Below are 25,279 nucleotides of genomic sequence, written 5' to 3' on the forward strand. Positions count from 1 at the left end.
TCCCAGCATTAGGGGTGTATATAAAACAAAGCAAGGTTTCAGTATCAGGGATTAACACTGAAGACAAAGGATTCTCCAGCTATGCTGATGAGAGGCAGCAGTTTGAGGTTTTGTGGAGCCAGGATGGCCTTTCAGTCTGAGGTAAAATAAGAACTAGTGGCTGGTTGCTTTGCTTTTCTGATCTGCAGCTTGAAGCTTGAACCCAAATATCAGTCTCTGTTTTTTTATTATTATTTTTCATGTTATACAAGGTAGCAATGAAAAATACCAATCTACTGATGATGGACTGCAAATACTTCCCTCCATGTAACTCAACATAACTTGGAGTCTCTACTCACAAGGAACAAACAGACAAAAGATGAAAAGGTCATTCTTTTACATCCTTTTTAATAATGAGTACAGAATTTTAGGAACCCAGACTTTACAAAACCATGCTGTCATTCACATTCACATAGAACTGAAACCTGGGTATTTTAGCACATATTTCATAATGATAACCCAAGGACTGTTGCCATGTCAGTTCGGCTAAGCTTTATAAGGAGGGAGAACTTGAACTCCAAAGATCACTCAGGAGATAATTGTAAGATTTCTTTTTTTGGTGGGGTATAATATCTATAGATAAACAACTTCAGATTAATGAGAAATAGTGAGTTTATTATATGAATTTCCAGTTCTATGATAAATGCACTCAAATGATTGGATTAATTATACTCTGTACCACTTTTCACCAAAGTTATTGGGAATAGTAGCACAGTAACTTTTCCTCCCTTATTTGATTAATGTTAGTTCAGAAATACAATACAAAGTATATTAGATGGAAGTTTCTATTTAGATATGCTATAGGTAATAGAAGATACTTTCAGGAGTGCAAATAAATTTAACACATGTAGTAATTCTCAAGATTTCAATACCATCTCTTCATATTTCTGTTCTAGCTCTTTCTAAAGATTATGTCCAGTAATAGAAAATAGAAAAGCAATAACATTTGGTAACAGAACAACTCAGAGAATAAAAAGGATTTCATAACAATCATGGTTGTGTGTTTTACCTGAATTCTCTTTATTGACTAATGATGTTATCCCAATAATTTGAATGCAGGTTAAATGTTTTTCTCAAAATAAAAGAGTGTCAGCATAAGATAAAATAACTATTGCAGCTTATACTGAATCTCACAAATAAAAAGTAATTTAAACTTTAAACAGTTATATGAGGTGAATATTGTCATTGCACATCCATTTGATGATTTGAAAAATTGAAAATTTTAAACTAATGTTACTTGAGGTAAACTGTTACTTGACCATGATACTACTTTTTGGATATAAGAAATATATCTAAAAAGTACTTAATTTGTAATTAAATACAATACTTCTAAACAATTCACCAAAAGTTGGTATAATAGAAATATTCTTTAACTTCCTTTTATTTTACCTCTAAATAAATCTCTGACTCCATGTTTTATTTATGAATTATATAGTCGGTGTCATACATGGCAATGAGAATTGTGTTGCTTCATTTTGATAGAAAAAAAGAAGTTGATCCTTTTGTTGGTGGTGTTTCTGTGATGCTAAGGAATAAAAATGGTGAAATCATGCCTGGGTTTGCCACATTTCTTGGGCTGACAGAAAAGCAAGTATGTACTAGACAAGGTCTTTCAAGGAAATTTTCTGTGATGTACATAGGGATTTAAGGCACGTATATCACTGAGCTGTGGGACTGCCATAATCCCTGCCTGGTACAAGAGAGATTTGATTTAATAAGTGCTGATTTTCATTTTGTAAATAGAGTCAACCTTTCCTCTAGTGAGGATCCCAAGGTAATGTCAGCCCCAGGCTGATCTGCATATTTAAAGTTATCAAGTCATTTTCAACAAGAACAACTGTCAGGTGTCCCCAGGAAGACACTTCAACTTAAGAAAGAAGAAAATGAAGTTTAAGAGGTCTCTTTCCACTTTTTTATTATTTGAGAAATAGAAATATACACATACTAAAAGCACCATAGTAGTATTTGTTACACTGAATGTGATTTTAGCTATACACTAAAACACTTGCAAATATTTGTTTTTTTTTCCCTCCTTGTCTAAGTACTTGTTGTTCAAGAATTATAAAGAAATACTTCTGGTAAAGCCTTTGATTTAGTGAAGGAGACTTAAAGTCCCACTGGGTAAAGTCCCACTGGTTGCCTATCAGGACACATATAGAGAATGTTAAGAATTATAATAATCTTAAATTCTGAAATGTGGCTGGGCACAGTTTACAGATGCACTATCTTTCTTGTCTCTAATACCTATTTACTTTGCTATTGTGTATTTTTTTTCTTAGCATAAGTCCTCTTACTACTTGTCTTGCTAGAAAGATAGTCAATGATGGAGACAGCTTGTTCTTTTTTTCAGAGGACCCAGGTTTGACTTCCTAACATCCATGTGATAGCTCACAAATACCCATTACTCTAGGTCAACAGGCTCTGATGTGGTTCAAGGGGATGGCTTCCATGGACTCCTACAAGAAGGTTCAGACTCATACACACAAATTTAAAATGTATTTATATAATAAATACGGATACATGTAAATTAGAGACAAGAAAGGTATTAGAGACAAGAAAGATAGTGCATGGGGTATGCACAAATGTAGATTAATAAAATGTGAGTGTTATATTTTGATTAATGATAAAAGCACAAAATGATAATTTATTTAACATATAGGAGGACTGGACAAGGAAGTATCATAAAAGTTCCTCCAACATATACCAAAAAATTCCAAGCAGACAAGCAAAAGACACTAAGGATTGCCTTTTTCACTGTCATTGTCAGGGAATACAGAATAAACAAAGGTAGCATTCAATGTCAGGTGTGCAATTTGACTTGGCTGGACCCCAGGGTTCACTGCAACTGGAGTTGTGCAACTGAAGTAATGCTGAAGGGAGGAGGGAAGTGAGATCACAGAGTCTCTAAGTGTGTGATTCACAGGAGTGAATAACCAGGTCAGGAAATGATTTGAGGGATAAAAGGCAAAGGTACCAATAAAAAAGTACTTTGAAGCCTTTGAAGCTTTCTACTGAAAAGCTTGTTTGGGAGAGAGGAGAAAAAGAGGGAGGGAGACTGACAGGACAAGGTGGAGGGACAGACAGAGAAAGATTTCAAGTCGAAATTTTATGCAGAAATTGTGGATTATAAACATACACTAGCTGGAGAAATACAGGAGTCTGAGATTCGTCGTTTAAATAAACAACCATGTAAAATGTCAATGAAATTGCATGCTTAGGGTGACAGAACTTGGGGAATTGTCCCATTTTTCATGTATGATGAAATAATATAATTCTTTAAGAGGAATCATATGGAAAGCTATGTCTCTCTGGGCTACCCTACTTATTCCTGCAGAAATTTCTCAGAGTTACCTATTTAGAATTTTTATCATATGCCATGATGGGAATTGGAGTCCATGTTTTGTTCTACCTTACAGAATTAATTTTGTCTATACTACTAGTACCAGGATATAGATAAGTATTTGCTATACAGATATATTTAGGCCGTTCTTAAGAAGTTTATTATACAGTTAAATTTCAGGTGAGATGTAAAGGGGCTGCATAGTAATTACAATGCAATCCTCCTTTTATAACTAACTTAAGGTCCAATCTACATCCCCCAATCTTATGTAGTTTCGTGTTTCCGTATGCTGCAGTTCTGTGTATTGATGCAATATACTGGCAGTCAATTTCAAAGAAATGTCAATATAGTTTCTATAGACTCAGGAGATCAATGGTTGCTTTGTCGTGATGCCTTCCCCAAGGGCATAGGGGAAAAAAACTAAAATATCCAGCATGGTTTTTTGTTCTAATTTGACTTAAATGCCCCAAACTAAGCTGGTGATCCTGTCTCTGGTGCTCACAGATTTAGTTTTCTGTCTCCTCTGGTGAACATCTTCAATTCCGAAGCCTTAGCAGTTTGTCAGTCTCCAGTGTGACTTTCAAGTCTCCTCTGCTTTCTCCTAAAAGCCCATTTAGCACTGCATAATTTCCTTAACTACTCCGAATTGCCTCCAAGGAGCTTTATCTTGTTTTTAATTTCTTCCTGTTAAGCTCATTAAAAAACATCTTTTGAGCATTATACAATGGAATGCTTTATAAACGTGCATAATTGTGTCATTTTTCTTAAAGCAAGTATTGTTTGAGATTATTACACAGCACCGAGATGTTGCAATAAGATTACACACAAAGCAAATAAAAAATTAAACTAATGTAAAATTATTTTGTTGATTCGTATATGTGGAGCATTTTGAAAAATCTCCACCTTGGAAAAGTAGGAAGTTCTTATGTAAATGTGATAGCAACAAGGACAGAAAACAAAGGATAGAGAAAAATTATCTATTTCAACCTCGTTTTTTTGTTAGCAACAAAACAAAATAGCAGCCGTTTGTCGCTAAGCTCAAAAACTGGAGAAAGGCAATTTGCCCTTGTTTCTCTCCAGGTTGATTTCTGCAATTTCTTTTGTTGTTCTAAAGGACATAACCTGCCACATCTTTTAGTTTGACTATGCTTTCCCCTAAGTCCCTTACTTAAATTGAACTGCCAATTATTTCTAATTTTATTACAAAAATCTGCAAAATTTTTCAATGCTGCCATATAGAAACCCTATTACTTGAGGACACAGAGGAGCATGTGACCTGGGCTATCATTCCCAAAGACAGAAAACTCAGGAATGCATCAAAGCTGTCTGAAATCTTTGATCATGACAATTCGGGTGTCCTGTGAGGTTTTCAGTTTGGAAGAACTCTTATTGAAGTAACCACATGGGTTGCTCCATTCTTTGGAAGGTCTCTTTGCAACATCACCTCTAGATTTTCACCTGCACAATGCATATCTTCTCATGTCCAGGCCCAGGTGCTTATGCAGACAAGCAAGAGAGAGCATACTTACCAGGAAGAAATATTTATGTGCTCTCATCATTAAAAGAGAAGCAGATGATTCAATCTGACACCTGGGAATGAATTGCAAACAACTATAAATTGGAATTGATAGGAAAGCTCGCCGCATAATTAAAGCTCCATCAACTGTAAGATAAAAACTAAGTAGCACGCAAATAGTTGTCTTTAAAAAGAAATGAAAAGAGATGTGTGTGAAGGCTGTGTTCCTTTGCCTTTGTCGGTGTGTATATAAGAGTCTTCACTTCTCTCCAGTTCGCTGCCTCTCGACTCACATGGAAATTACCACAGGAAGGAGAGCAGACTGGCTGTCAATTAAAGCAGTATCAATTTGCAGGACAAACTGAGATACTTGGATTCAGCATGAGCAACTAGGAAATAAACAGTAGAGTGTTAATGAATCACCATTTTGTATATTTAAAACATGAAAATGAACTTTCAAAATTTGAAAATGACCAAATAAAGTTTGACCTAAAATTGGGTCTGAGCAAAATGTAATTCCAAGAAAGTGTTCTAAAATGATATCTAGAGATCACCAAATAAAAATGCTTCCAATGAGCAAACAACTAACGTCATACAGAGAGGCATTTATGACAACATTTATATGTTCTTATGAAGCTCTTTGCTTCATTTGTCAGAACTTAATCTATACTATGTTGATGAATCAACTCAGTCATGTTTTTTTATCAGAAAATTCTAGAACACTTTGAAGATAATTTCATTTAAGTGCTGGAGGGAAATTAATGTATCTGCTTATTCATTTACATAAGTACTTTCTAAGAAGTCACTAGAGAGAATTGATAATCAATATAATTATCAATAAATTCAGAACTGTCAAGCTCATTGTAAACCAATAAAACATATTCCCTTTCCATCTTATGTTGTTGAAGCTCTTAAAAATTAGCATGATAGCACTAATCAAACAGTATCAAACCTTGTAATGGATATTGTCTCTATACTAACTGTGAAATTAAATGAACTGATAAATTTCAATACTTGAACAGACATATAACACAAGTTTAAAGTGAACAGACTTTCACATCTAAGCGTATGCCGTTAAGCAATCAAAGAAATCCAAGCCAAAAATAAAAATGTAGGACAGAGTCCCAGAGACATACCCCCAGTGAAATCCATATGAAATTAAAATTAGTCAAACAGAGAATACACACCCTCATTTTTCCTTTCCCCCTCCCTTCTCTTTCTTTCTCTAGCCCTCTTCCCTTGTCCCATTTGGTTTCCAACAACCTAAAATTATAAGAAGTGTGTGTGTGTGTGTGTGTGTGTGTGTGTGTGTGTGTGTGTGTGTGTGTGTAAGTGTGTGACTATGCTTGTACATTCTAAGGGTGTATGCACATTTCTGTGCACAGGTGCACTCTGCTAGCAAGGGGGTCAACAAAGGAGTGGGGGTGCCCTGCTCTTACTCTTGATTTATATGACATAGATTATCTCTGAGTGTGTAGCCAGAATGGCAGCCAAAATGTTCCAGTGAGCTTCATGCCTCCAGATTTCCTATCCAATTCCTTGGGCTTGCTCATTTAATGCTCTTACCCTGGGAGCCATTTTTCCAAACCCCTTGAGGCAAAAAATAAAACTAAAATTCATCTTAGTGAAATGCATTCATGCCCTTTCCATGTTTTATCTTTCAGAGTTTGAATCCTCACAGACAAGTTTTTTAAACTGTTCCTCGTGTAAGGACATGCAGGGTTAACTCCAGGTCTCTTAAGCATGTATTCTTGTTACATTCTGGTGTTTTACTGTATTGGGTACCTCTGCTCAAACTTATTTCATGAATACTGTAGTTTTACTTTCTGCACTTAGCAAGGTCAGGCTCACAAGCAGCAGTCCTAAAACCTTGGTATGCCTTTTCTAACTTAGGTGGGATAATTTCTGTAAATTTCTACAGTTGGGAAAACCTCCCTTCTCAGGCAGTTCCTCCTTTCTTTTGACCCATAGATCTTGATTTAGCCCTTTATTTTTTGGGGATACATTCTTCACCAGGTACTTAAAAAGAACCAAAAGGAATTGCCTGAATATGAAACTATCTTCCTTGGGGAATCAAATTTAATTAATATGTTGGTTGGAGTAAACATTCAAGGGCCAACATAATTTTATCATCAAATTTTCATTTCATTGCTAATTTTCTAACTTGTTTTTAAAACAATCCCACTGACAGTTGAGCCTCTTCCCTTTTGTGAATCTCTAAGTTATATATTAATTTTATTTATCCTCTAGCTCATTTACTCTCTTGTTGGCTGCTATTAATATTGTGTTGATCCATCTGCTATTTACGCTTCAGTGAATTTTTTGAGATTATATTTTAATTACATTCCTTCATTCCCTTTCCTCCCTCCAAAGCTTTCCCATATATACCTCCTGCCTTTCCTTCAACATTAGGGCTTTTTTCTTCTAATGATTTATATATATTTATATATATAGGTAGAGATATATTGTTCCTTAATATGACCACTTTGGCCAATATGATTCTATCTGTATGTATTTTTGTGATCAGAACTTACTGGCTCTGTGCAACAATGACATGCTTTGTTCAGGAATGGCCACATCTCTTCCATGCCCAGATCTCCTCAGTTGCTTGTTCTGAGCTGTATTTGACCACAGTCAAATAAAAAAAAAAACACCAAACCACATTAAAAATTAGTATGTACTCGGCTTTTTATGGCAAGTTTCTCTTATTGATGAAAGTTCAGAAAGGTAGTTTCAATATGTAAAATATATAATTTTTATAAATATCACTAACCTGACTTTTTGATTTATTACTGCGTACTTACTAGTCATTTACTTTTGTTGCACATAAAGATAGCTAAAAGTATTTCCTTCAAGGTTGGAATAAGAAATGCATTCATGTGCTAGTTCATTCACTCACTTGATTTTGATTTTCTGATTTATTATTAATATTATTATTATTTATAAATAACAATTTATTATAAATAACAATTCTTTGCTTTTTCCACATTTGCATCTTTACAAGTGTCTGTTTACTAATTATGCGGTATTTATTTTCAAAATACATATTCCCATCTCTTCCCTTTTGTGAGCTGAATTCAAAGCTCTTACTACCCAGAACATCAAACTGTGACCTTCTTTGAGATAGGAGAACTTAATCAGATACTCATTGCATGGGATCATTACAATTATGGCCCCTACTTACAATGTTCTTATAATAAATAGCTCTTATTGTAGTCGGGTGATATGCACACAGGGAGCTGACACAGCTGGGACATTTTTACTAAAACCTCAGGAAGGCTTTCACCCCAAATGACTGTGCCTAAGTTTTTTTTCTGTCAGTCCACACATGAGTTTCTGCTGTACAAATGCTTTACACATTGGCTTTATTAGACTTGATTTTTATAAGTTCAGTAGGTATAAAAGGATGTCACATCATGCCTTTAATTTCCATTTTCCTGGTTCTGGTTTGGCACACTTGTCTTTATTTTTCTGGTTTATGCTTCTCTAAATGGTTTTACACATTCAACCTAATGTTTCCACTCAGCCATCTGGGTTTTGTTTTTCTTTGAACATTGAGACATATGTTTATTAATATAGGCACTAAACTATAATCTCATCATGGACAACATGTTTTATTTTCTTTGTGTTGTCTCTCATTTATAGAAATTTTTGAGTGAAGGATGAGTTATTCTCATTAACTTTCATTTTTACCAGATCTTATTTAACTGTCTTATTTCAGAAATATTTCACAATGAAAATCAGTAATAATTTATTTAATAATGAGTTTACAAATTTTGGAGGCATTGTATAGATGCGTGTGTATGTTTTTGTTGAATTGTGGCAGACCAAATTATTGCAGGCAAAAGTCAGAATCAGTATTTAAATAAAATTGTGCATGCATCTAACTGACTATGCCTCTGCACAAATTTTATTTGTGAGTATTGTATATGCTTGTATTTAAATATATATGGAAATATATTTTAAGTGCGTATGTATGTATCTGTATCCAAAAGGCATTTGACCTGTTTCTATATTTTAAAATGTTTTGTCTTTTCAAAATTTATTTCTCGTTGTTTGATGCTTTCATTTTGTTGAAGTATAATTACATCATTTTCTCCTATCTCATCTCTCTTCAGTGCCTCCTATCTTACCACTTCCTTGTTGTCTCAGATTCATAGCCTCTCTTTTCATTTCATTGGAGTTGTTAGTATTCAGCATCTGCACTGGCCTGTCCTTGAGGCTCTAACAGGATACTCCCTCAGCTGCAGGCACTAAGTACATCACCTGTGCACAGTCACTACTTCCCCTTTTAAAAGGGCCCTGCCCACCTCCCATCTTCCTCTATCTCTCTGTTTCTTCTTCTGCCTCTCTCTGTCACCCTCTCCCTCTTTCTCTTTCCCCTCCCCCATTTTCTCTCTCCTGATGCTCCTGTTGCTGGAGGCAGTCTCCCCACTCTCTGAGCTCTTTTTATGATTCCTTTCCCTAACAAAAAACGCCTCAGCTTGATCCCAGTCTCATGCTCTCATGCACTGATTTTCTTAAATTACAACAGGAGTTCTCTCTCTCTCTCTCTCTCTCTCTCTCTCTCTCTCTCTCTCTCTCTCTCTCTCTGTGTGTGTGTGTGTGTGTGTGTGTCCTAACTTTCCATAGCTTTTTTAACAGTGAAGCATTTCAAACTAAATTTTCAGAGAGCTCTACTACACTTCTCCAAACTTATAAATCCCCTATTATTTGATTTTTAAAAAAGTGCTATTGAAGAGAGAGCTGTAAGAAACCCCTAAGAAGCAACCCCCAGGTAGCATCAGCACCTCTCTTTTCTTTTAGCACACAGATACTGTCTGGAGTAATTTTAGACAGCTTTTAAACCCCTCACCAACCTACTAAGAACATACCCAGTCATTGTGGGTCTGGTTATTTCAAATGCCATGAATTTGAAATAAAGCCCTTAGGATCGGTTTGCAGTGAACTCCTCTTTACATTATACGTGAAGCATTTTGTCCTTTTTAATTTTGCTTTCTGATGGTGTCATACCCTGCAGCCTAAATTGGCCATGAACTCACTGGCCGTCCACTAACTTCAGTCTCTCATTTCTAGGTGTGACCCAAGACACCCAGTTAGTTCCAGTTTATTGTGTCTATCTACTGGCTGAGTAACTGTCTTGAAGCTTTCAGGGAATTGGCCACCATCTTTGTAGCTTCACCAATCTATCCAAATGAAGATAACTTTATCTTAGAATGAGAAATATCCACATAAAAACCTAATACAATTGTCCACTTCTTATGATCCTCATTTCCCTGCAGTTTGATGACTGTATTACTTTACTACCTCCATACACACACACACACACACACACACACACACACACACACACACATACACACACACATATATATATATATACATATATATATATATCCTTCATATATATGTATATATACGTATATAGTTCCTCTCTCTCTCTCTATATATATATACATATATATATACACACATAGCCTTCATATATATGTGTATATACATATATATAGTTCCTCTCTCTCTCTCTCTCTCTATATATATATATATATATAAATCTTTGTACAATTTAAAGACATTAATTATATTTTCAATTAAAAGATCAGACTAAATTATCAAAGTATTGTTACAAGAAACCAACCGATTTAATGAACTTTATTGAATGAAGCTTTTTATTTTCTTAACTTTACCTAATTCTGTGGCCTCCAGCAGCAAATTGGTTAGTTTTCTGTTGTTGTTGTTTTTTCTTCTATAATTTAATTTTCACTGATATATCACTTAATAGACCCATGAAGAAAACCTTGCCTTATTTTCCTTCAAATTCCTTAGATTTAATAACTATTAAACTCTAAGAAATCTATGTTCACAGTGTGGGTGGAGAAAGTCCAGCATTAGTGGACATTACTTGGGAACTATAACTGAGTTTGATGTTAATGTCATGGAATGACATCCTACACTGTTATTATCAGCAATGTCATCCAGAAACACTGTGCAACTATTACTTATGCAGGAGCCAAAAAGTCAAGGCAGGTCATCAATGTTAGTGTAGCAATGCTGTGACTTAAGTACTTCTAGTCTGTCATTGTTTGTTATGATCTTGTTAATTTATATTCTTAAATATTACAATACTAACCATAGCACTGAAAATCCTTTATTGAGGATATATGCTGCTTTAAAAAAAAAAAAACTAGATGATGTACTGAAAGATACTAATGCATTTCTATTGAAATTATCCTTTTATGGATGTATTGGATTCTTATTTAGATGTGTTAGATTCTTATTTCAAGTATAAATAGTTGTTTTCCTTTGTCTTTAACATATTGACACATTATGACTCAAGAATTTAATATTCTGTAATTCTACAACACCATACTTCATCAAAGTTTTCAGAAGTATATTTTGGCAATTAAAATTATAAGAATACCTGGTTGATTTTATGTCTTGGGCTGGAAACTTATAAGAAGGATCTAGAAAAATCTTGTTCCTAAGATTTAAGTAATTATGGAGAAAATATGAGGAAGAAAAATCCATAGGCACTGAAGTTAAGTGGCCATATTACCATTGTTAATTCCAGAAAAATTAATGGGCAAATCAAATTATTTGATCTGGGTAAAAAAAAATTTAAAAAAAACCTTTTTTTGCTTTTTTTGTGCTGCACTGGTCCCTAATCATTTCTATAATTATAAAATGAAAATGAACAAAAAGCAGTGGGGTAAAAGAAAGTTTACCTTTACAGAATTCTAAATAATAATTACAACACTATAGAAAACCAAGATAACCATCATTAATTCCCAGCATACCTTTTGCTGGCTATATTTTTGATTGATGCAAAACTTAGGGTGAGGTCTACTGAAAAGACATGAGATATTTGTACAAACTCAAGAAATTTTTCATAAGAGAGCCATCAATTATATATGAATACATGCTAAATTAGTTTTAAGGGAAAAAGGGCAGGGAAATGGTAACCAAGTAATCAGCATGTGATTCCCTTCACAAGACAACCTGATATCATGCAATGCAGCTAAACAATAATGGAAAACACTGAAACTATATTTAACACGTATGAGAGAATGGCATAAAAATGCTATTTTTAAAGTAACAGAAAGGGAAAGAGCCAAGACAGGGCAGATCATAATCGCTAAATATCTGTTTATTTGGAATAGGCTTTTTTAAAAAAAAGTTTGGCATTTTTTATGGTTTTTCTTGTGTATTTGCTTAAAATTTCACTATCCTTTGTTTTCATTTTAACTCATTTTTTTGGTTATTAGGTTATTTTATTATAGCATCATTTTACATTTAATACTCAAGTCACTCATTTCATTCTTTCCCTGCTCATAATTGCATACAGTAATACATTTTTCTCCTCTGTGGTCCTATTTTCTCTCTACACAGTGTGCTTAGCTTCCTTTAGTACATTTGTTATAAGCCTTTTGGAATTTTTCTGCTGATTGTTGTTTTGGTTCTTTGCTTTGGGTTTTTGGTCCACGAGTTTGTTGCCTTATTTATTCCATAAAGAACTTAATTGTCTTTTGTTTGAAACTGCCAAGTATGTGTTGGTTGCTTTCATTTCTTCTCATGTATGTGTGTGGTGTGCATATGTGTGAAGTTCCAATGAGGAGACACAAGCACATGGGAGCATCCTGTCTCTTCCTAACTTTATCTGTATGCTACACAGTTCTTGCTTTAATCAATGAGCCCTCTCAAAATTGTCATCAAGTGGGGCAATGTGGATTGCATTGTGCACAAGGATTTTTAAATGATTGATTGGATTTAAGAATGTCTATACATTCTTAATTAGTTAAACTAATTATGTACTTTCTATCCAATATGCAACTACTATACCATACTAAAAAGAAATGTATGCACTTGACAACAGTAGAAGCAAAGAACCCAATGAAAATAGAATTTTGAAAAAAAAATACCAAAAGCGTGTTTCATTTTATCTTTCCATGCTGCACACACAAACTAAAACTTTAGAAATAGATTGGGATTGGGAAGAGTGCCAGGAAGCTCTGTTTTTGATCATGTTATTTCTATCTAGTTTACAGTGACTTTATAACAAGCTCACATTTGAGCAGGTACCTGAAGGATAGGATCAGCTGAACCACTGGGATACTCAGGATTCAGGGAATCTAGGGAATAGAAAGAGAGTTGGCAAAGAGCATCCATAGGAAAGTAACCAAGTCAGGAGTGGAGTCATGCTGTTAACTGTGATACATCATGTACAGATAAGGGACTATAAAAAATCAGAACATGAAACCATGCTCAGCTCCAACATCACATTGGAAGAAAGACACTTGTACTGAGAGGCCCCTTTATGCCATTACATGGCCCCAGGAAAAGCACATATAGTGGACTTCTTGTATTTGGAGTACTCTATGATAATATATGGGGATAATGAGGAAAGAATTTATGATATAACAGTTGACATGACAAAATTATAGGGAATGACAGAAAATTCTTTAGCATGAAAATACTGAAGATCTAATTTAATGCAAATCTTTCATGGAAATGACTAGAGGTAAAAGATATTATGAAAGAAATGTCAACGTAATATCTGGGCAACTTAACAGGTCGGGACCTTATGATGTATACTAAAGAGAACTAAGCTTTCTAGGCACATGACTGCTATCATCAGAAGTATGCACACAGTCCATTAACCTATCAGAAACTGTAGTTTATGACCAGGTGTTAAAATGTAAATCTCGTGCGTGATAGGGGAGGTCATTGCTGGGATCACATGGGAGTACACTGTGGGCTTAGAGATATTCATGTTTTGCTCCAGAATGAAAGAGGATTTGTCAGAATTTAGTGCTCATATTCTGACACTGTGAAGGACATCTTTCTTTTATTTTAACACAGACTGTGCTTTGTTTCTGTTGTCACAAACAGAAATGAGATTCTTTTACATTGTGACGGATTCTGTGGTTTTCTGAGCTGTTTTGATCTGCAGCTAAAGTAAGAGATGTAAATAACTACACATAGCATGGAAGATATTGAGTGCAGGCTTTCACTGTATATCAGGTGATTTGTTGTGATTATGTAAACACATTCAGGTGCTTTCTTCACTCAGACACTATAAGCTCATTTTCAAAACCAGAATTCCTGATATGGTTAGAGGTTGACACTCTTCAGACTGCAACACCCAGGCCAGGACCCTGGAAATCCCATATTTTTCTCATAGTTTTAAATAAATATACACAAAATATTAATTCATCAACATCTAACAAAGTGTAAGTTGTACAGTATTCTTCTGCAGGCACCTTACTTTTAAATATTCTCTACAGAAAGCTCCTTAATCATTCCTTTCTTGTATATATGTGTATGTGTACATATATGTGTATGTATTTATAAGCATGTATATGAGAAAGAAATTAGGTATATATTCATATGCATATTAACAATTGTATATTTTCTTTGTTCTGTACAGATACCATCCATCTTCGTGTTCTTGAATCCTCTCCAGTTGGCACAGCTGTTGGAAGTGTAAAAGCAACCGATGCTGACATGGGGAAAAACGCTGAAGTAGATTACCGCATTATAGATGGAGACGGGACAGATATGTTTGACATTATAACTGAGAAGGACACACAGGAAGGCATCATTACTGTGAAAAAGGTGTTCAGCATCAGCCTAAGCAAGCATCTCTGTGTTTAGAGAGTAGAGATTTAATTGTGTACTGTTTGCTCTTGCATTAGTTACCATAAGAAACAGCACTTCTGGGTTCACTTGAGTTTTCTATTACATGCAAATAAGAAGGCTCTGATGCTAAATAGCCTTTAGACATTCCGAGGATACTCTCTTCTATTTTGCAATGTGAAACCTGAGACTTGAACAAAAAGTTGGATCAGGAAAGTTAATATATGTGTAATCATATTTCTTAGCCATGTTATTAAAAGCCCACTGTTAAAACAGTTTTCTTAAAGAATAGTTAATAACTAATAATTGCAATATATCATCACAGTTGGAGGCATAAAAATAGCATGCTATCCAGATGTATAAGCCAATAATTAGAGTTGCTAATAAAAAGAGACAGAATGGATTGGAACATAATTTAATTGTTCACATTTTCCCTTCTGCTACATAAATTAAATTTTTCTGCTAACATATGCTCAGTGATAGAATTTAAAGGTAGCCAGGTTTTATTGTAGTTGGCTCCATCATTATAAGAGAACTAAGGCACATTTCTATTTAGGTCAAATAAAATTCTGCAAAAAGAGTAACCATTTAGGTATTGGTAACTAATACAATTTTCCTGAGATGCTGTTGAAGTCACAGGACACATACCCATTACTTCCAGTGACTAGCAATGCTAAAAAGCCATGTCTCAAAATCAGAAAGTACCAATTACTACCCAGAAAGTAGAGGAAATGCAAGCAGTATCTTTAGGTTTTCCAAATGAAAAAGACTAATAAAACTTGAGGCAGCAATGTTTTTTATTCAATACTTATAGGTCAAGGGATTATATTTTAAATGTGCAATATATATATATATATATATATATATATATATATATATATACATATATATGAATATATATAGTATAATCAATAGTAAAGCCTCCTTTTTATTTTATAATAAATCCTACTCATAAAATTGCTATGGGTTTTTCTTTCTCATTACATAATGCATATCTTGAATATTTCTTATAAGTGCTGATGTTTGACATTTTATAATGATTTCATGGGTCTATGATCTCATTACACTAATGAAAATACTTTGACATAGATTTTCAAGTGCCACACATATTTAAAATCATAGATTATTTTGCCTAAAAACATTGAGTCATAACCTGTATGTCATCAAGTACATGTACACACAGAGGTGCACAACACATCAATCCATGTTTTTTATTCAGTTTCCACCCTTATAAGAATAAATATCCATTGAAATTTGTACAATAATTAAAATATTTTTATGTTCAAAAACACTACATATTGGACACCTACAATTATATATACTAGAGTAGAAAATAGAAAAAATTAGAAAACTGTCTAATATTTATTACGTTTTACTAATGAACAACTTGCAGGATTTTGAACTCCTGGTGTAACTTAGAAAGAGCAGACATCCATTACCCAGAGTTTAACTTGATATTTTTTGTTTTTATACAGCCACTTGACTATGAGAGTCGAAGGCTATATACTCTGAAAGTCGAGGCAGAAAATACCCATGTGGATCCACGTTTTTATTACCTAGGGCCATTTAAAGATACTACAATTGTGAAAATTTCCATAGAAGATGTGGATGAGCCCCCAGTTTTTAGTAGATCCTCCTATCTCTTTGAGGTTCATGAGGATATTGAAGTGGGAACCATCATTGGCACTGTGATGGCAAGAGACCCGGATTCTGCTTCCAGTCCCATCAGGTATTCATGGCAGTGTTAAAGATTAAAAGGAACATAGTGGAAAGGCATATCAGGACCATGAAATTCTGCTTGATTGCAAGAGTTTCTCTGTAAATGCTACATAAATTTGGTGTGCACAGAGTTTAAGGGATAATTTGACTGAATGTTACGGGCAAAGCATGCACCAGCTTTGTGGTTTTGGTGCTTGACTTTTTTATTATGTTGATGGCCTACGTCATGAATTTGACTCATTATAATGTTGGCTATTGTGAACACTTAGATCAAAAATAGATAGTTGGATATAAACTATGGTCAGGCATAGTCCATCTATCAGATTTTTGTTTCAGTTTTGCTTTGTGATTGTGTGTACTTTTTTTCTGTTATATAGCTGTTTCAAAAAAAATTGAGTATTCCAAAAACACAAGGATCACTTTTGTACCTTTTTTTCTTGCTTTTAGAGATATGTGAGATGTGCTAAATAAATAAAAATGAGCAAGATTCAAAGTTTCCATTAGCATCTTCACTGATGTGTTAAACAATTATAAATATCTTTGTTCATTGTTCAGCATCAAAATGAACATTCTCTTTTGTCTGTTCATCTATTGTGGGTTTGGGATTTCTGAATTTTCATCCATGTGACCCAGCTAAGAATGAGTTCAATGTTTGTTTTGCAGTTTCTCGGTGAATTCTTGTGAATTTTTGAGCTTGAAAATGTGTACAAACTTCAGTTTCATGTTCATGGGACTCTGAGTGGACTCACATGAACAATTCTGTTTACTCTGCCAGTCTTAAAAATTTGTACTAGTCAAAAAGTAATGCATCTCTCTGCATCATTTATGTATGTATTTTATGCAAATATATTGACTTGTATTCATGTATTCTACCACAAGTTACATACTGGCAGAAGAAAAAGATAATTGTACATGATAATGGCACAGTGTTCCCATATGTCAGATGCACTTTGCCATAAATGCCTCTTTTCTAGATGATTTATCAAAATTGCTGGATTTTTACAAATTTTCTCTTCCTTTGAATTTTCTTAAATACTTAGCATTTTCTTGCCAGAGAACCAACTGAAATAGGCTATGTTCTTGGTTCCTGTCTCCAAAACAGATTTTAAAATATGATGTGTTTGTTTTAAAACAAGCTCATATAACTAATGTTCTCACAACTGTACAATGTAGCCAATGATGACCTTGAAGTTCTTATCTTCCTGCCTTTATTTCCCAAGATCTTGGATTTCAGGTCCATACTACTATGTCCAGGCATTTGGCATTTGCAAATAAAGTAAAATGTTTAATGATGATGCATGTCTACGTACACAATGAAAAATTACATTTAAATAAGCTACCTATCATGGTTAGGGTTTCTATTGCTGTGATGAGACACCATGATTACAGCAACTATTAAAAAGGAAAACATTTAATTGTGGTGTCACTTAAAGTTCAGAGGTTTAATCCATCATTGTCATGTTGGGACATTGCATGCAAGAGGAAGACAATGTGCTCGAGAGGAAGCTGTGAGTTCTACATCTTGATATGCAAGAAACAGGAGGTGAACAGTCTTATTGGGCTTGGCTTGAGACCTCAAAGCCCACATCCACAGTGACACAATTTCTTCAACACAGCTGTGTTGGGAAAACTCAAACTCTGTATCTCAATATCTGCTGTCAAAATGCTCCTCAAATCTCCAGCTCTTCACAGATTTGTTGACTGCAATATATTTCTTTCTCTTGGGCTGGTTCCACTCCCTCTCCTTGGCAGTTACCCCACAGCTGTATCATCTCCAACATCTTGGGGGTCTCCAAAGCAATCCAAACTTCAACTTCACAACTTAAACAATAGCATCTCTATGCCTCCATTCAAGGACACCCATGATACTTGTGTGGCATCAGTGGCTTTCCTTAGTCAGGGAAGCAATTTCCATAGCTGCTTTCTTCTATCCTTAACAAAGTTGCCTAAGATTTCCTGCTTACTGGAGCTAGAGCATGGCCCCCTCTTTCAATTACATTTTCCTAGCTTTATCTTTCCAATGGCTTCCTTCACTGCCTAAGTTTGGCTGTTCTGGATTTACTTTGTAGATCAGGCTTGCCTCAAACTCGGAGAACTGCTAGCCTCTGCCTTCTGAGTGCTGGGATAAAAGAAATGCATCAGTACACCCAGTTCTAAACTTTTAATTAATTCCTTTCACAAGTTAGAAACTTATCTTGAGTATGGTCTTTCCTGAGGTCATCACTTCTTTTATTCCATTTCTTAATCTATTTATCTCCTTGAACACAGGGTTAAGATCTATACCCCTTCCTGGTGCCTCCTTTTTCAATCTGTACATTTTATATTTTTATTTGTTCAGTTTGCTCCTATTCATTATAAATCTTCATCAGAGTTAACACTAATAATCACACAATAGAGTCTTTACAAGGCTGTTGTGAGATTTCCTCTGCCAAGGAAATTAATCTAAAGCTCTTCATTTCAACCTCAGGCAGACTCTTCAGAAAGGGCAGAAAGCAACCACATTCTTCACCAAAATATCACCAGACTGGTCTCTAAGCCACACTAACATTCCTCTCCTCTTAAACCTCTTGATCCGGGCACCCATAGTTCAAATATACTCAGTACTATTGTCTTCCATGTTCCTATGAGAATGACCTATTAAGTAGTACTTAACATATTCAACTAGTTTTCTAATTACAGTCCCAAGATCCATATTCTTTCAAACAAAGGCATGGTCAGGCCTATCACAGCAATATCACACTCCTTGTACCAATTTGTCTTAGTTCCATGTTCTCTTGCTGTGAAGGGACACCTTGAATACTGCAGCTCTTATAAAGGAAGACATTTAATTGTGGTGGCACACTTACACTTCAAAGGTTTAGTCCATTATCATCATAGTGGCACATGGCAGTATGCAGGCAGACAGGGTGCCTCAGAGGTAGGTATCTGAAAATTCTACTTCTTGATATACAGACAATAGGAAGTGAACTGTCTCACTGGGCATGACTTGAGTATATATGAGACCTCAATGCCCACCTCCACAGTGGCATACTTTCTCAAATAAGGCCACACCTATGCCATTTAGTCCACACCTCCTAATAGTGCTACTCACTTTGGGGGCCATTTTCTTTCAAACCATCACACATGCTATAATGGTGTATATAGTGAGTTTATTGATGCTGATTGTATTTTGACTTTGTTCTGCCTTAGATATAGAAAATGCAGATGACTCTCATGTACAATATCCTCTGAGTGAAAATTATGTCCAAACATGGGAACAATCTGCAAACAGTTACCAAATTAAAAAAAAAAAAAAAACAACAACACTAAATTACTTGGCAGGTTAGAAAATTGTGCAGTCCCTTACTAGTGAAAAAATGAGACATGAAGTGGCAATGTGTTAATTACTACATAAAATACACTAAGAATAGTGCATCCCTGATGTAATCTCAATCCATTTTATATGTTTTCTTTCTTGTGTATTGTACTGAGTTTGAAAAGCAACAGAAGATTGTGGAGGATTAGTTTGCAGTATCTTGAAGACAGAGATAAGACAACTGATTTAAAATTAGTTTTTGTATTAATGTATTTGCATTGTGCATGTGGCACAGTCCATGTGTGATGCTCACAGGATAACCCACAGCAGGTCAATATCCTTGGACTCAGCACAGGAATCTTAAAGACTAGAACTCTAGTCATCAGTGTAGCAGGAAGAGCTCTCATTCACTGTGTCATCTTGCCATCTAAGACCTTCCTTCTCAAAAATGATTTTTAACATAACTGTATTTCTATATGTTTATTGGCAAATTCTGGAATAATTTTCATTTTCTTTCTTAAAATTATTTCTAGAATATGCTTAAATAATATACATTCATGCATAAAATTCACAATAAGTGACACTTATAATTCATGTATAATTCAAACTAAAGTATTAAACTGCCAGCTACATTGTCTTTAGTTATCTAATATACACCCTTGGTATAACTGGAGATTGATTCTTTCATGACCAGTTTCTCAGAAACTGATGCCCTTATTATAAGATGGCCTAACATTCAAACAACCATACAAACATATGGCAAGTTTATCATTACCTCTAGATATCTTACAACTCCCAGTACAATCTAAAGCATGGTGATATATAAAGAGAAATATTTATTTGCTCAGTATAAGCACAATCTCTTTTATCAACTACTGTCAATTTTACTGTTATATCACCACTGGGGTGTCAGCTAGAGTCTGGTGCTCCATAGAGAAATACTAGCAGTAGGCTTAAAAATTTCATGTCTTATTTCTTGTTTTCAACATGTAATGAAACACCACAAAATACAGTGTCATAAGTGGAGAGGATTAGTACAGGAAAATTTAAATTAGAAGGTTTCAAACAGCTTCAAACATGGATAATCATGGAAGGCTGTTAGAATGAGGTAAAGTTTACCTTACTTTGTTGTTTTTAGAAGTGAGCTCTCTCTCTCTCTCTCTCTCTCTCTCTCTCTCTCTCTCTCTCTCTCTCTCTCTCTCTCTCTCTGTGCGTGTGTGAGTGTATGTGTGTGTGTGGTGTGTGTGTGTGTGTGTGTGTGTGTGTGTGTGTGTGTGTGTGTGTGTGTGTGTGTTTCATTTGTTTTGGGTTTCTGTGTTTTGAGACAAGGTTTCTTTGTGTAACCTTGGTTATACTAGAACTAGCTCTGTAGACCAAGCTGCCTCCACCTCCCAATGCATGGATTAAAGATGTGTGCCACTACCACCTGGCTAGTGAGTTAATTCATTTAGAAATTATTCCAAATTCGGGATATAATGATTTGCTTTAGTTGATTATGGCAAGAAATGCAGTTTTTAAAACACATTGGTGTTACCTTAATTATGCCACCCTGAGTGACAAATGCTGGTGTTATCCTTTCAAATGACTGTAACATGATGCCTCATATCAGTTTCTAAAGGAGCTCTTTTCATTTATTTATGAAGACTTTATTCTTTGTACTTGCATAAGCATTTCTTATACTCTATAGTATCAATTTTAAAAGGTCTTAAGGCATTTATTTTAGAAAGATAACGTGATTAAAGAAACTAAAGCTAGGTGGATGTCACACATTTAACTACAAATCATCACAAGTTGATGATGTACTGCTTTGATGAAAGTCATCTTGTCTTCAATTTTCTCATTAATAAAAACTAAGTTTCTGACATGGACATTTTATGATGGATAATGTAGTGATTCATCATCAGATGACTTGGTTAGCAAGTACAGACAGTTGATAATGAAACTATATCTGATACACACTATCTGTGTCCCAAAATACGTGCAAATCAGTTGACTCTCTATGGAAACAGGCAATAGTTTAAATAATTGAGATTTGCAGAACTTGCGTATCTATGCAGCATAAAGTGCCAGTTCATGCCTTGAGTGACCAAAGCACATTATTTTCACCTGGTGAAATAGTTTATAATCCACATCAGCTCTGTGGTTTTCAATATTGTGAGTAAAGTGTATTTTATGATTTGCTCATGAAAATCAAAATCACTATTGCCCTGTATTTTCTTTATTATCTATTTCTAGATTTACTTTGGATCGCCATACGGACCTTGACAGGATCTTTAACATTCATTCTGGAAATGGATCACTTTATACATCAAAGCCTCTGGATCGTGAATTATCTCAATGGCACAATCTCACTGTTATAGCTGCTGAGATCAGTAAGGAGTTATATTTCATGAATATTTTTATTTTGTGAATGTCTTTCTCATACATTTTAATATATTTTCATATTTATTTCATGTGGAAATAATTCTATGAAAATTAAATTTTACTTAGATTTTAAAGATAATTGTTTCTAGTGGCATTTTTTTCATTGATACTTTTGTTTCTAAACTGAGGAATAGCTAAATATACTGCAGCTATAATAAAATATTTTCTCTGCTCTCTCAGGAATTTTGCCATGGCTTGAGTGTTGAATTGCCTAAATTTCCTTTCTATTTCTATTGGAGATATAATTATTACGTATATATTTATATAATTAGGTTGTCTTGAAACTTATAGGGCATATAAATATATTATACTATTCTGATTTTTTTTCTGAGTAGCTTTGACTGTATTTCAGTTATTTTTTCTCTTATAATTTTTTTGAGTGTTTACTGTATTGGTAATATTTATTTCTAATTTTTCACTGGCATGTCTCTTTTTCTATTGAGATTTCTTCATGATCTTAATAATATTGCCAATTAATAATTCTTAATTAATATTACCAATTTCTTTCTCTTTTGAGTATAGTATTCCTGTAAGCATCTTGTAATTCTGGTCTAGTTGTCTGGAATGCCCTTAATTTATCACTTTTTTGTTTTTTTTGTTTTTGTTTTTGTTTTTTCTGAGACAGGGTTTCTCTGTGGCTTTGGAGGCTGTCCTGAAACTAGCTCTTGTAGACCAGGCTGGTTTCGAACTCACAGAGATCCGCCTGCCTCTGCCTCCCGAGTGCTGGGATTAAAGGTGTGTGCCACAACACCCGGCTAATTTATCACTTTTCTGCAAGGTTGCTTCCCCTTTGATGATGAAGGAAACACTACTGGGTATAATGATCTTGGTTGTTAGTTTTTTTTCTCTCAGGACCAGAAACACACCAGTCCATAGCCTGCTGGGTTTTGTGTTGCTTCTCAGCTATCTGCAATTTGTCTAATATATTTGCCTTTGAGTTTACTTGATGTTGCTCTCTGTTTAAGACTCTAGTATTCTTTCTTTTTCTGTACATTTAACAATTTAATTAATTATATCATGGTGAAGTACGATTATGGTCATGAATGGGAGAGGGTCTAAATGATTCTTGAACTTGGATGTCCATGTCTTTGCCAATATTTGAGTTTCTGCTTTTGTTTTATCTAAGAGGTTTTGTGTGCCCCCATACTTGTAGTCCTTTCTTCAGGTATGTCAGGGAGTAAAATATTTGTTATTTGAGGGTATCCCACAGCTCTTGCATTTTCTGTTAATGCTTTCTTATTTTTATTTTTATATCCATCTGATGCTAAAAATGCAAATGTGTCTTCAAGATCTCTTATTTTTTTTCTTCTGCTAAATCTAATCTCAATGAGACTGACAACTAATTTTTCTTTCTGAGCTTCAGAGTTTATTTCCTTTGTGATTTCTGTCCAGTTCTCTTTCAGATCTGTTGTGTTCCTTAATCAACCTAAATGTTTGTGGGTTTTCCTTCATTGTATTTCTATTTGAGAATTCTTTATCTATTGAGATGGGCACCATTTTATGTTGCTTTGTGATGGTCTTCTTAATAACTTCCTCTAATAATTTGCCTTGGGAGGGATCAAACCTGGGTTGGGTTCACAGAATTGTGGAAAGATATCTATAGGAAGATGAAAAATAAAATTAGAGATATGAAGAAGTTGGACTCTGCATTTCCCTGTCAAGCAAAATCCAGTGCTGAATCTTTCTCAATCATGTTATAAAGTGCAAGGGTAATCCTGCAACATGTACCTCCCCCCATGCAACCTGGTATAGCAGAGCTAAAATTAGAAAGTAGCAAGCTGCAAGCTCACATGCCCACAGCAATGCAGATTGGGACTTAAAGTTGGAATTTCTCTTGGTAATTTTTTATTAACCTCATCTTATTGAAGATGTTGGTCCTTGGAGATTTTTGTAATTTTAAAAGGTTACATTCCCAAGAGCAGTAAACTGGGAATCAAATCGATTATTTGGTTTCTAGATCTAACACTTAATCCTGTATGTGCTTTAAGAAAATCAATGCTTCATCCAATTAGAAAGTGGCAAGTTCCAGTCTGAGAAAAATACTTTTCTAAAACTGCAGCAGATATTACTCCCAGAGAACTGCATCATTGTAGATGCCATTGTCATTATTTAGTTGACTGTTAAAAATCATAACAGATGTGATAGCATATGCCTATAAAACCTAGCACTCAGAAAGCACGAAGGCTGAATCGGGGTGATGTTGGGGCAATTTTGCCTCAAAGAACAAGAGCATTAGCAAATTCTACAGAAAAAAAAATAGAGATAAAAACCATTAAGAAACTTGAGATGGTGACAATAGAGCCTTACATCAAAATGCAGTCCATTATCTCATAAAGAAACTGGAAAAGGCCCATACCCATGCTTATGTAAACCTTCCAACAGTGCCCAATCCCTTGCAGAGCCAATTATAAGGCAGAACAGCTCTCTACACTTTTAACTTGAAGCTAAACTGAGCCCTGGTGGGATACTGCCACAAATTCCATACATGTGATATTGAGTCTATACACAGTCAGCAAGACGGAGCTATTGGAAGCAATTGTTGCAGACTAAAACAAAACCAGCATCACCCAGAGTCTGAGAATTGTGCAAAGGGTCCATTCAGATCACCAATGAAAGCTTCCAACCAACATAACGTATTTAGCTTCAGCATTCTAGCTGGGATCTAAATAGAGATTCACTTCCGCCTTCCCCAAAGATCATGCTTTGTTTAGGTAGTTATAAATGGCAGTGTCTTTTGATGCTATCAATGTAAAAACATGTTTTCTCCTATAAGGAAAACTGCTTCTCTGTCTTCTCCCGTATCTAATGAGATCCAATTTGCAGCTTCTGGAATCTGATTGTTAGTGCTGTCTGCTCAGTTCCAGATCCTTATTCAAGCTCACTGAGCTTGGAATTGCATTTTCTATTTCAGATACTTTGAGAAATTTAACTTCTAAAGCTAGTTGAAGTAATTATGATTCTGTAAAAAGCTAAGTCAATTGGTTTTTAAGTGCTAAGCCTATTCTTGCCCTTTAGTGAAGTCAATCTGTGGAATGAGTGCTAGAAATGCCCACCTGCCAACCACATGTAGCCAGCTTCCCATTATGCTGTTCTGGGCATTCAATACAATGAGAGTGGAAGAAAAACACATACATGGAATTGTTTCACTAGGCTTTAAACACTGGTTTGATGGTACGTGTGTCCCTCATCAAGCCCTGAGCAGGACAGAGGCATGTGTAAATGAACATCTTACTGATGCATTTCCAGGTCCGCCTCTAACAGTGTAATTCTACATTGCACACCCCATGTGACAAGTGTGGTGTGCCTCAGG

At 34.9% G+C, this 25,279-nt stretch overlaps 1 protein-coding gene across 2 annotated transcripts in view; it reads left to right on the top strand.

Moving 5' to 3' along the window:
- The window catches only part of LOC100768913 (cadherin-10), a 115,895-nt gene that overhangs the window by 75,086 nt on the left and 15,530 nt on the right, over window positions 1-25,279 (top strand). For both annotated transcript variants that reach the window (XM_035439149.1, XM_035439150.1), the window contains exons 5-7: window positions 14,323-14,510; window positions 16,007-16,260; window positions 21,781-21,917. In XM_035439149.1, the coding sequence (XP_035295040.1) occupies window positions 14,323-14,510; window positions 16,007-16,260; window positions 21,781-21,917 (579 nt within the window). The remainder of the gene's footprint in view (window positions 1-14,322; window positions 14,511-16,006; window positions 16,261-21,780; window positions 21,918-25,279) is intronic.

The sequence above is a fragment of the Cricetulus griseus genome, chromosome 2 (assembly GCF_003668045.3).
Source record: "Cricetulus griseus strain 17A/GY chromosome 2, alternate assembly CriGri-PICRH-1.0, whole genome shotgun sequence".
Lineage (NCBI taxonomy): Eukaryota > Metazoa > Chordata > Mammalia > Rodentia > Cricetidae > Cricetulus > Cricetulus griseus.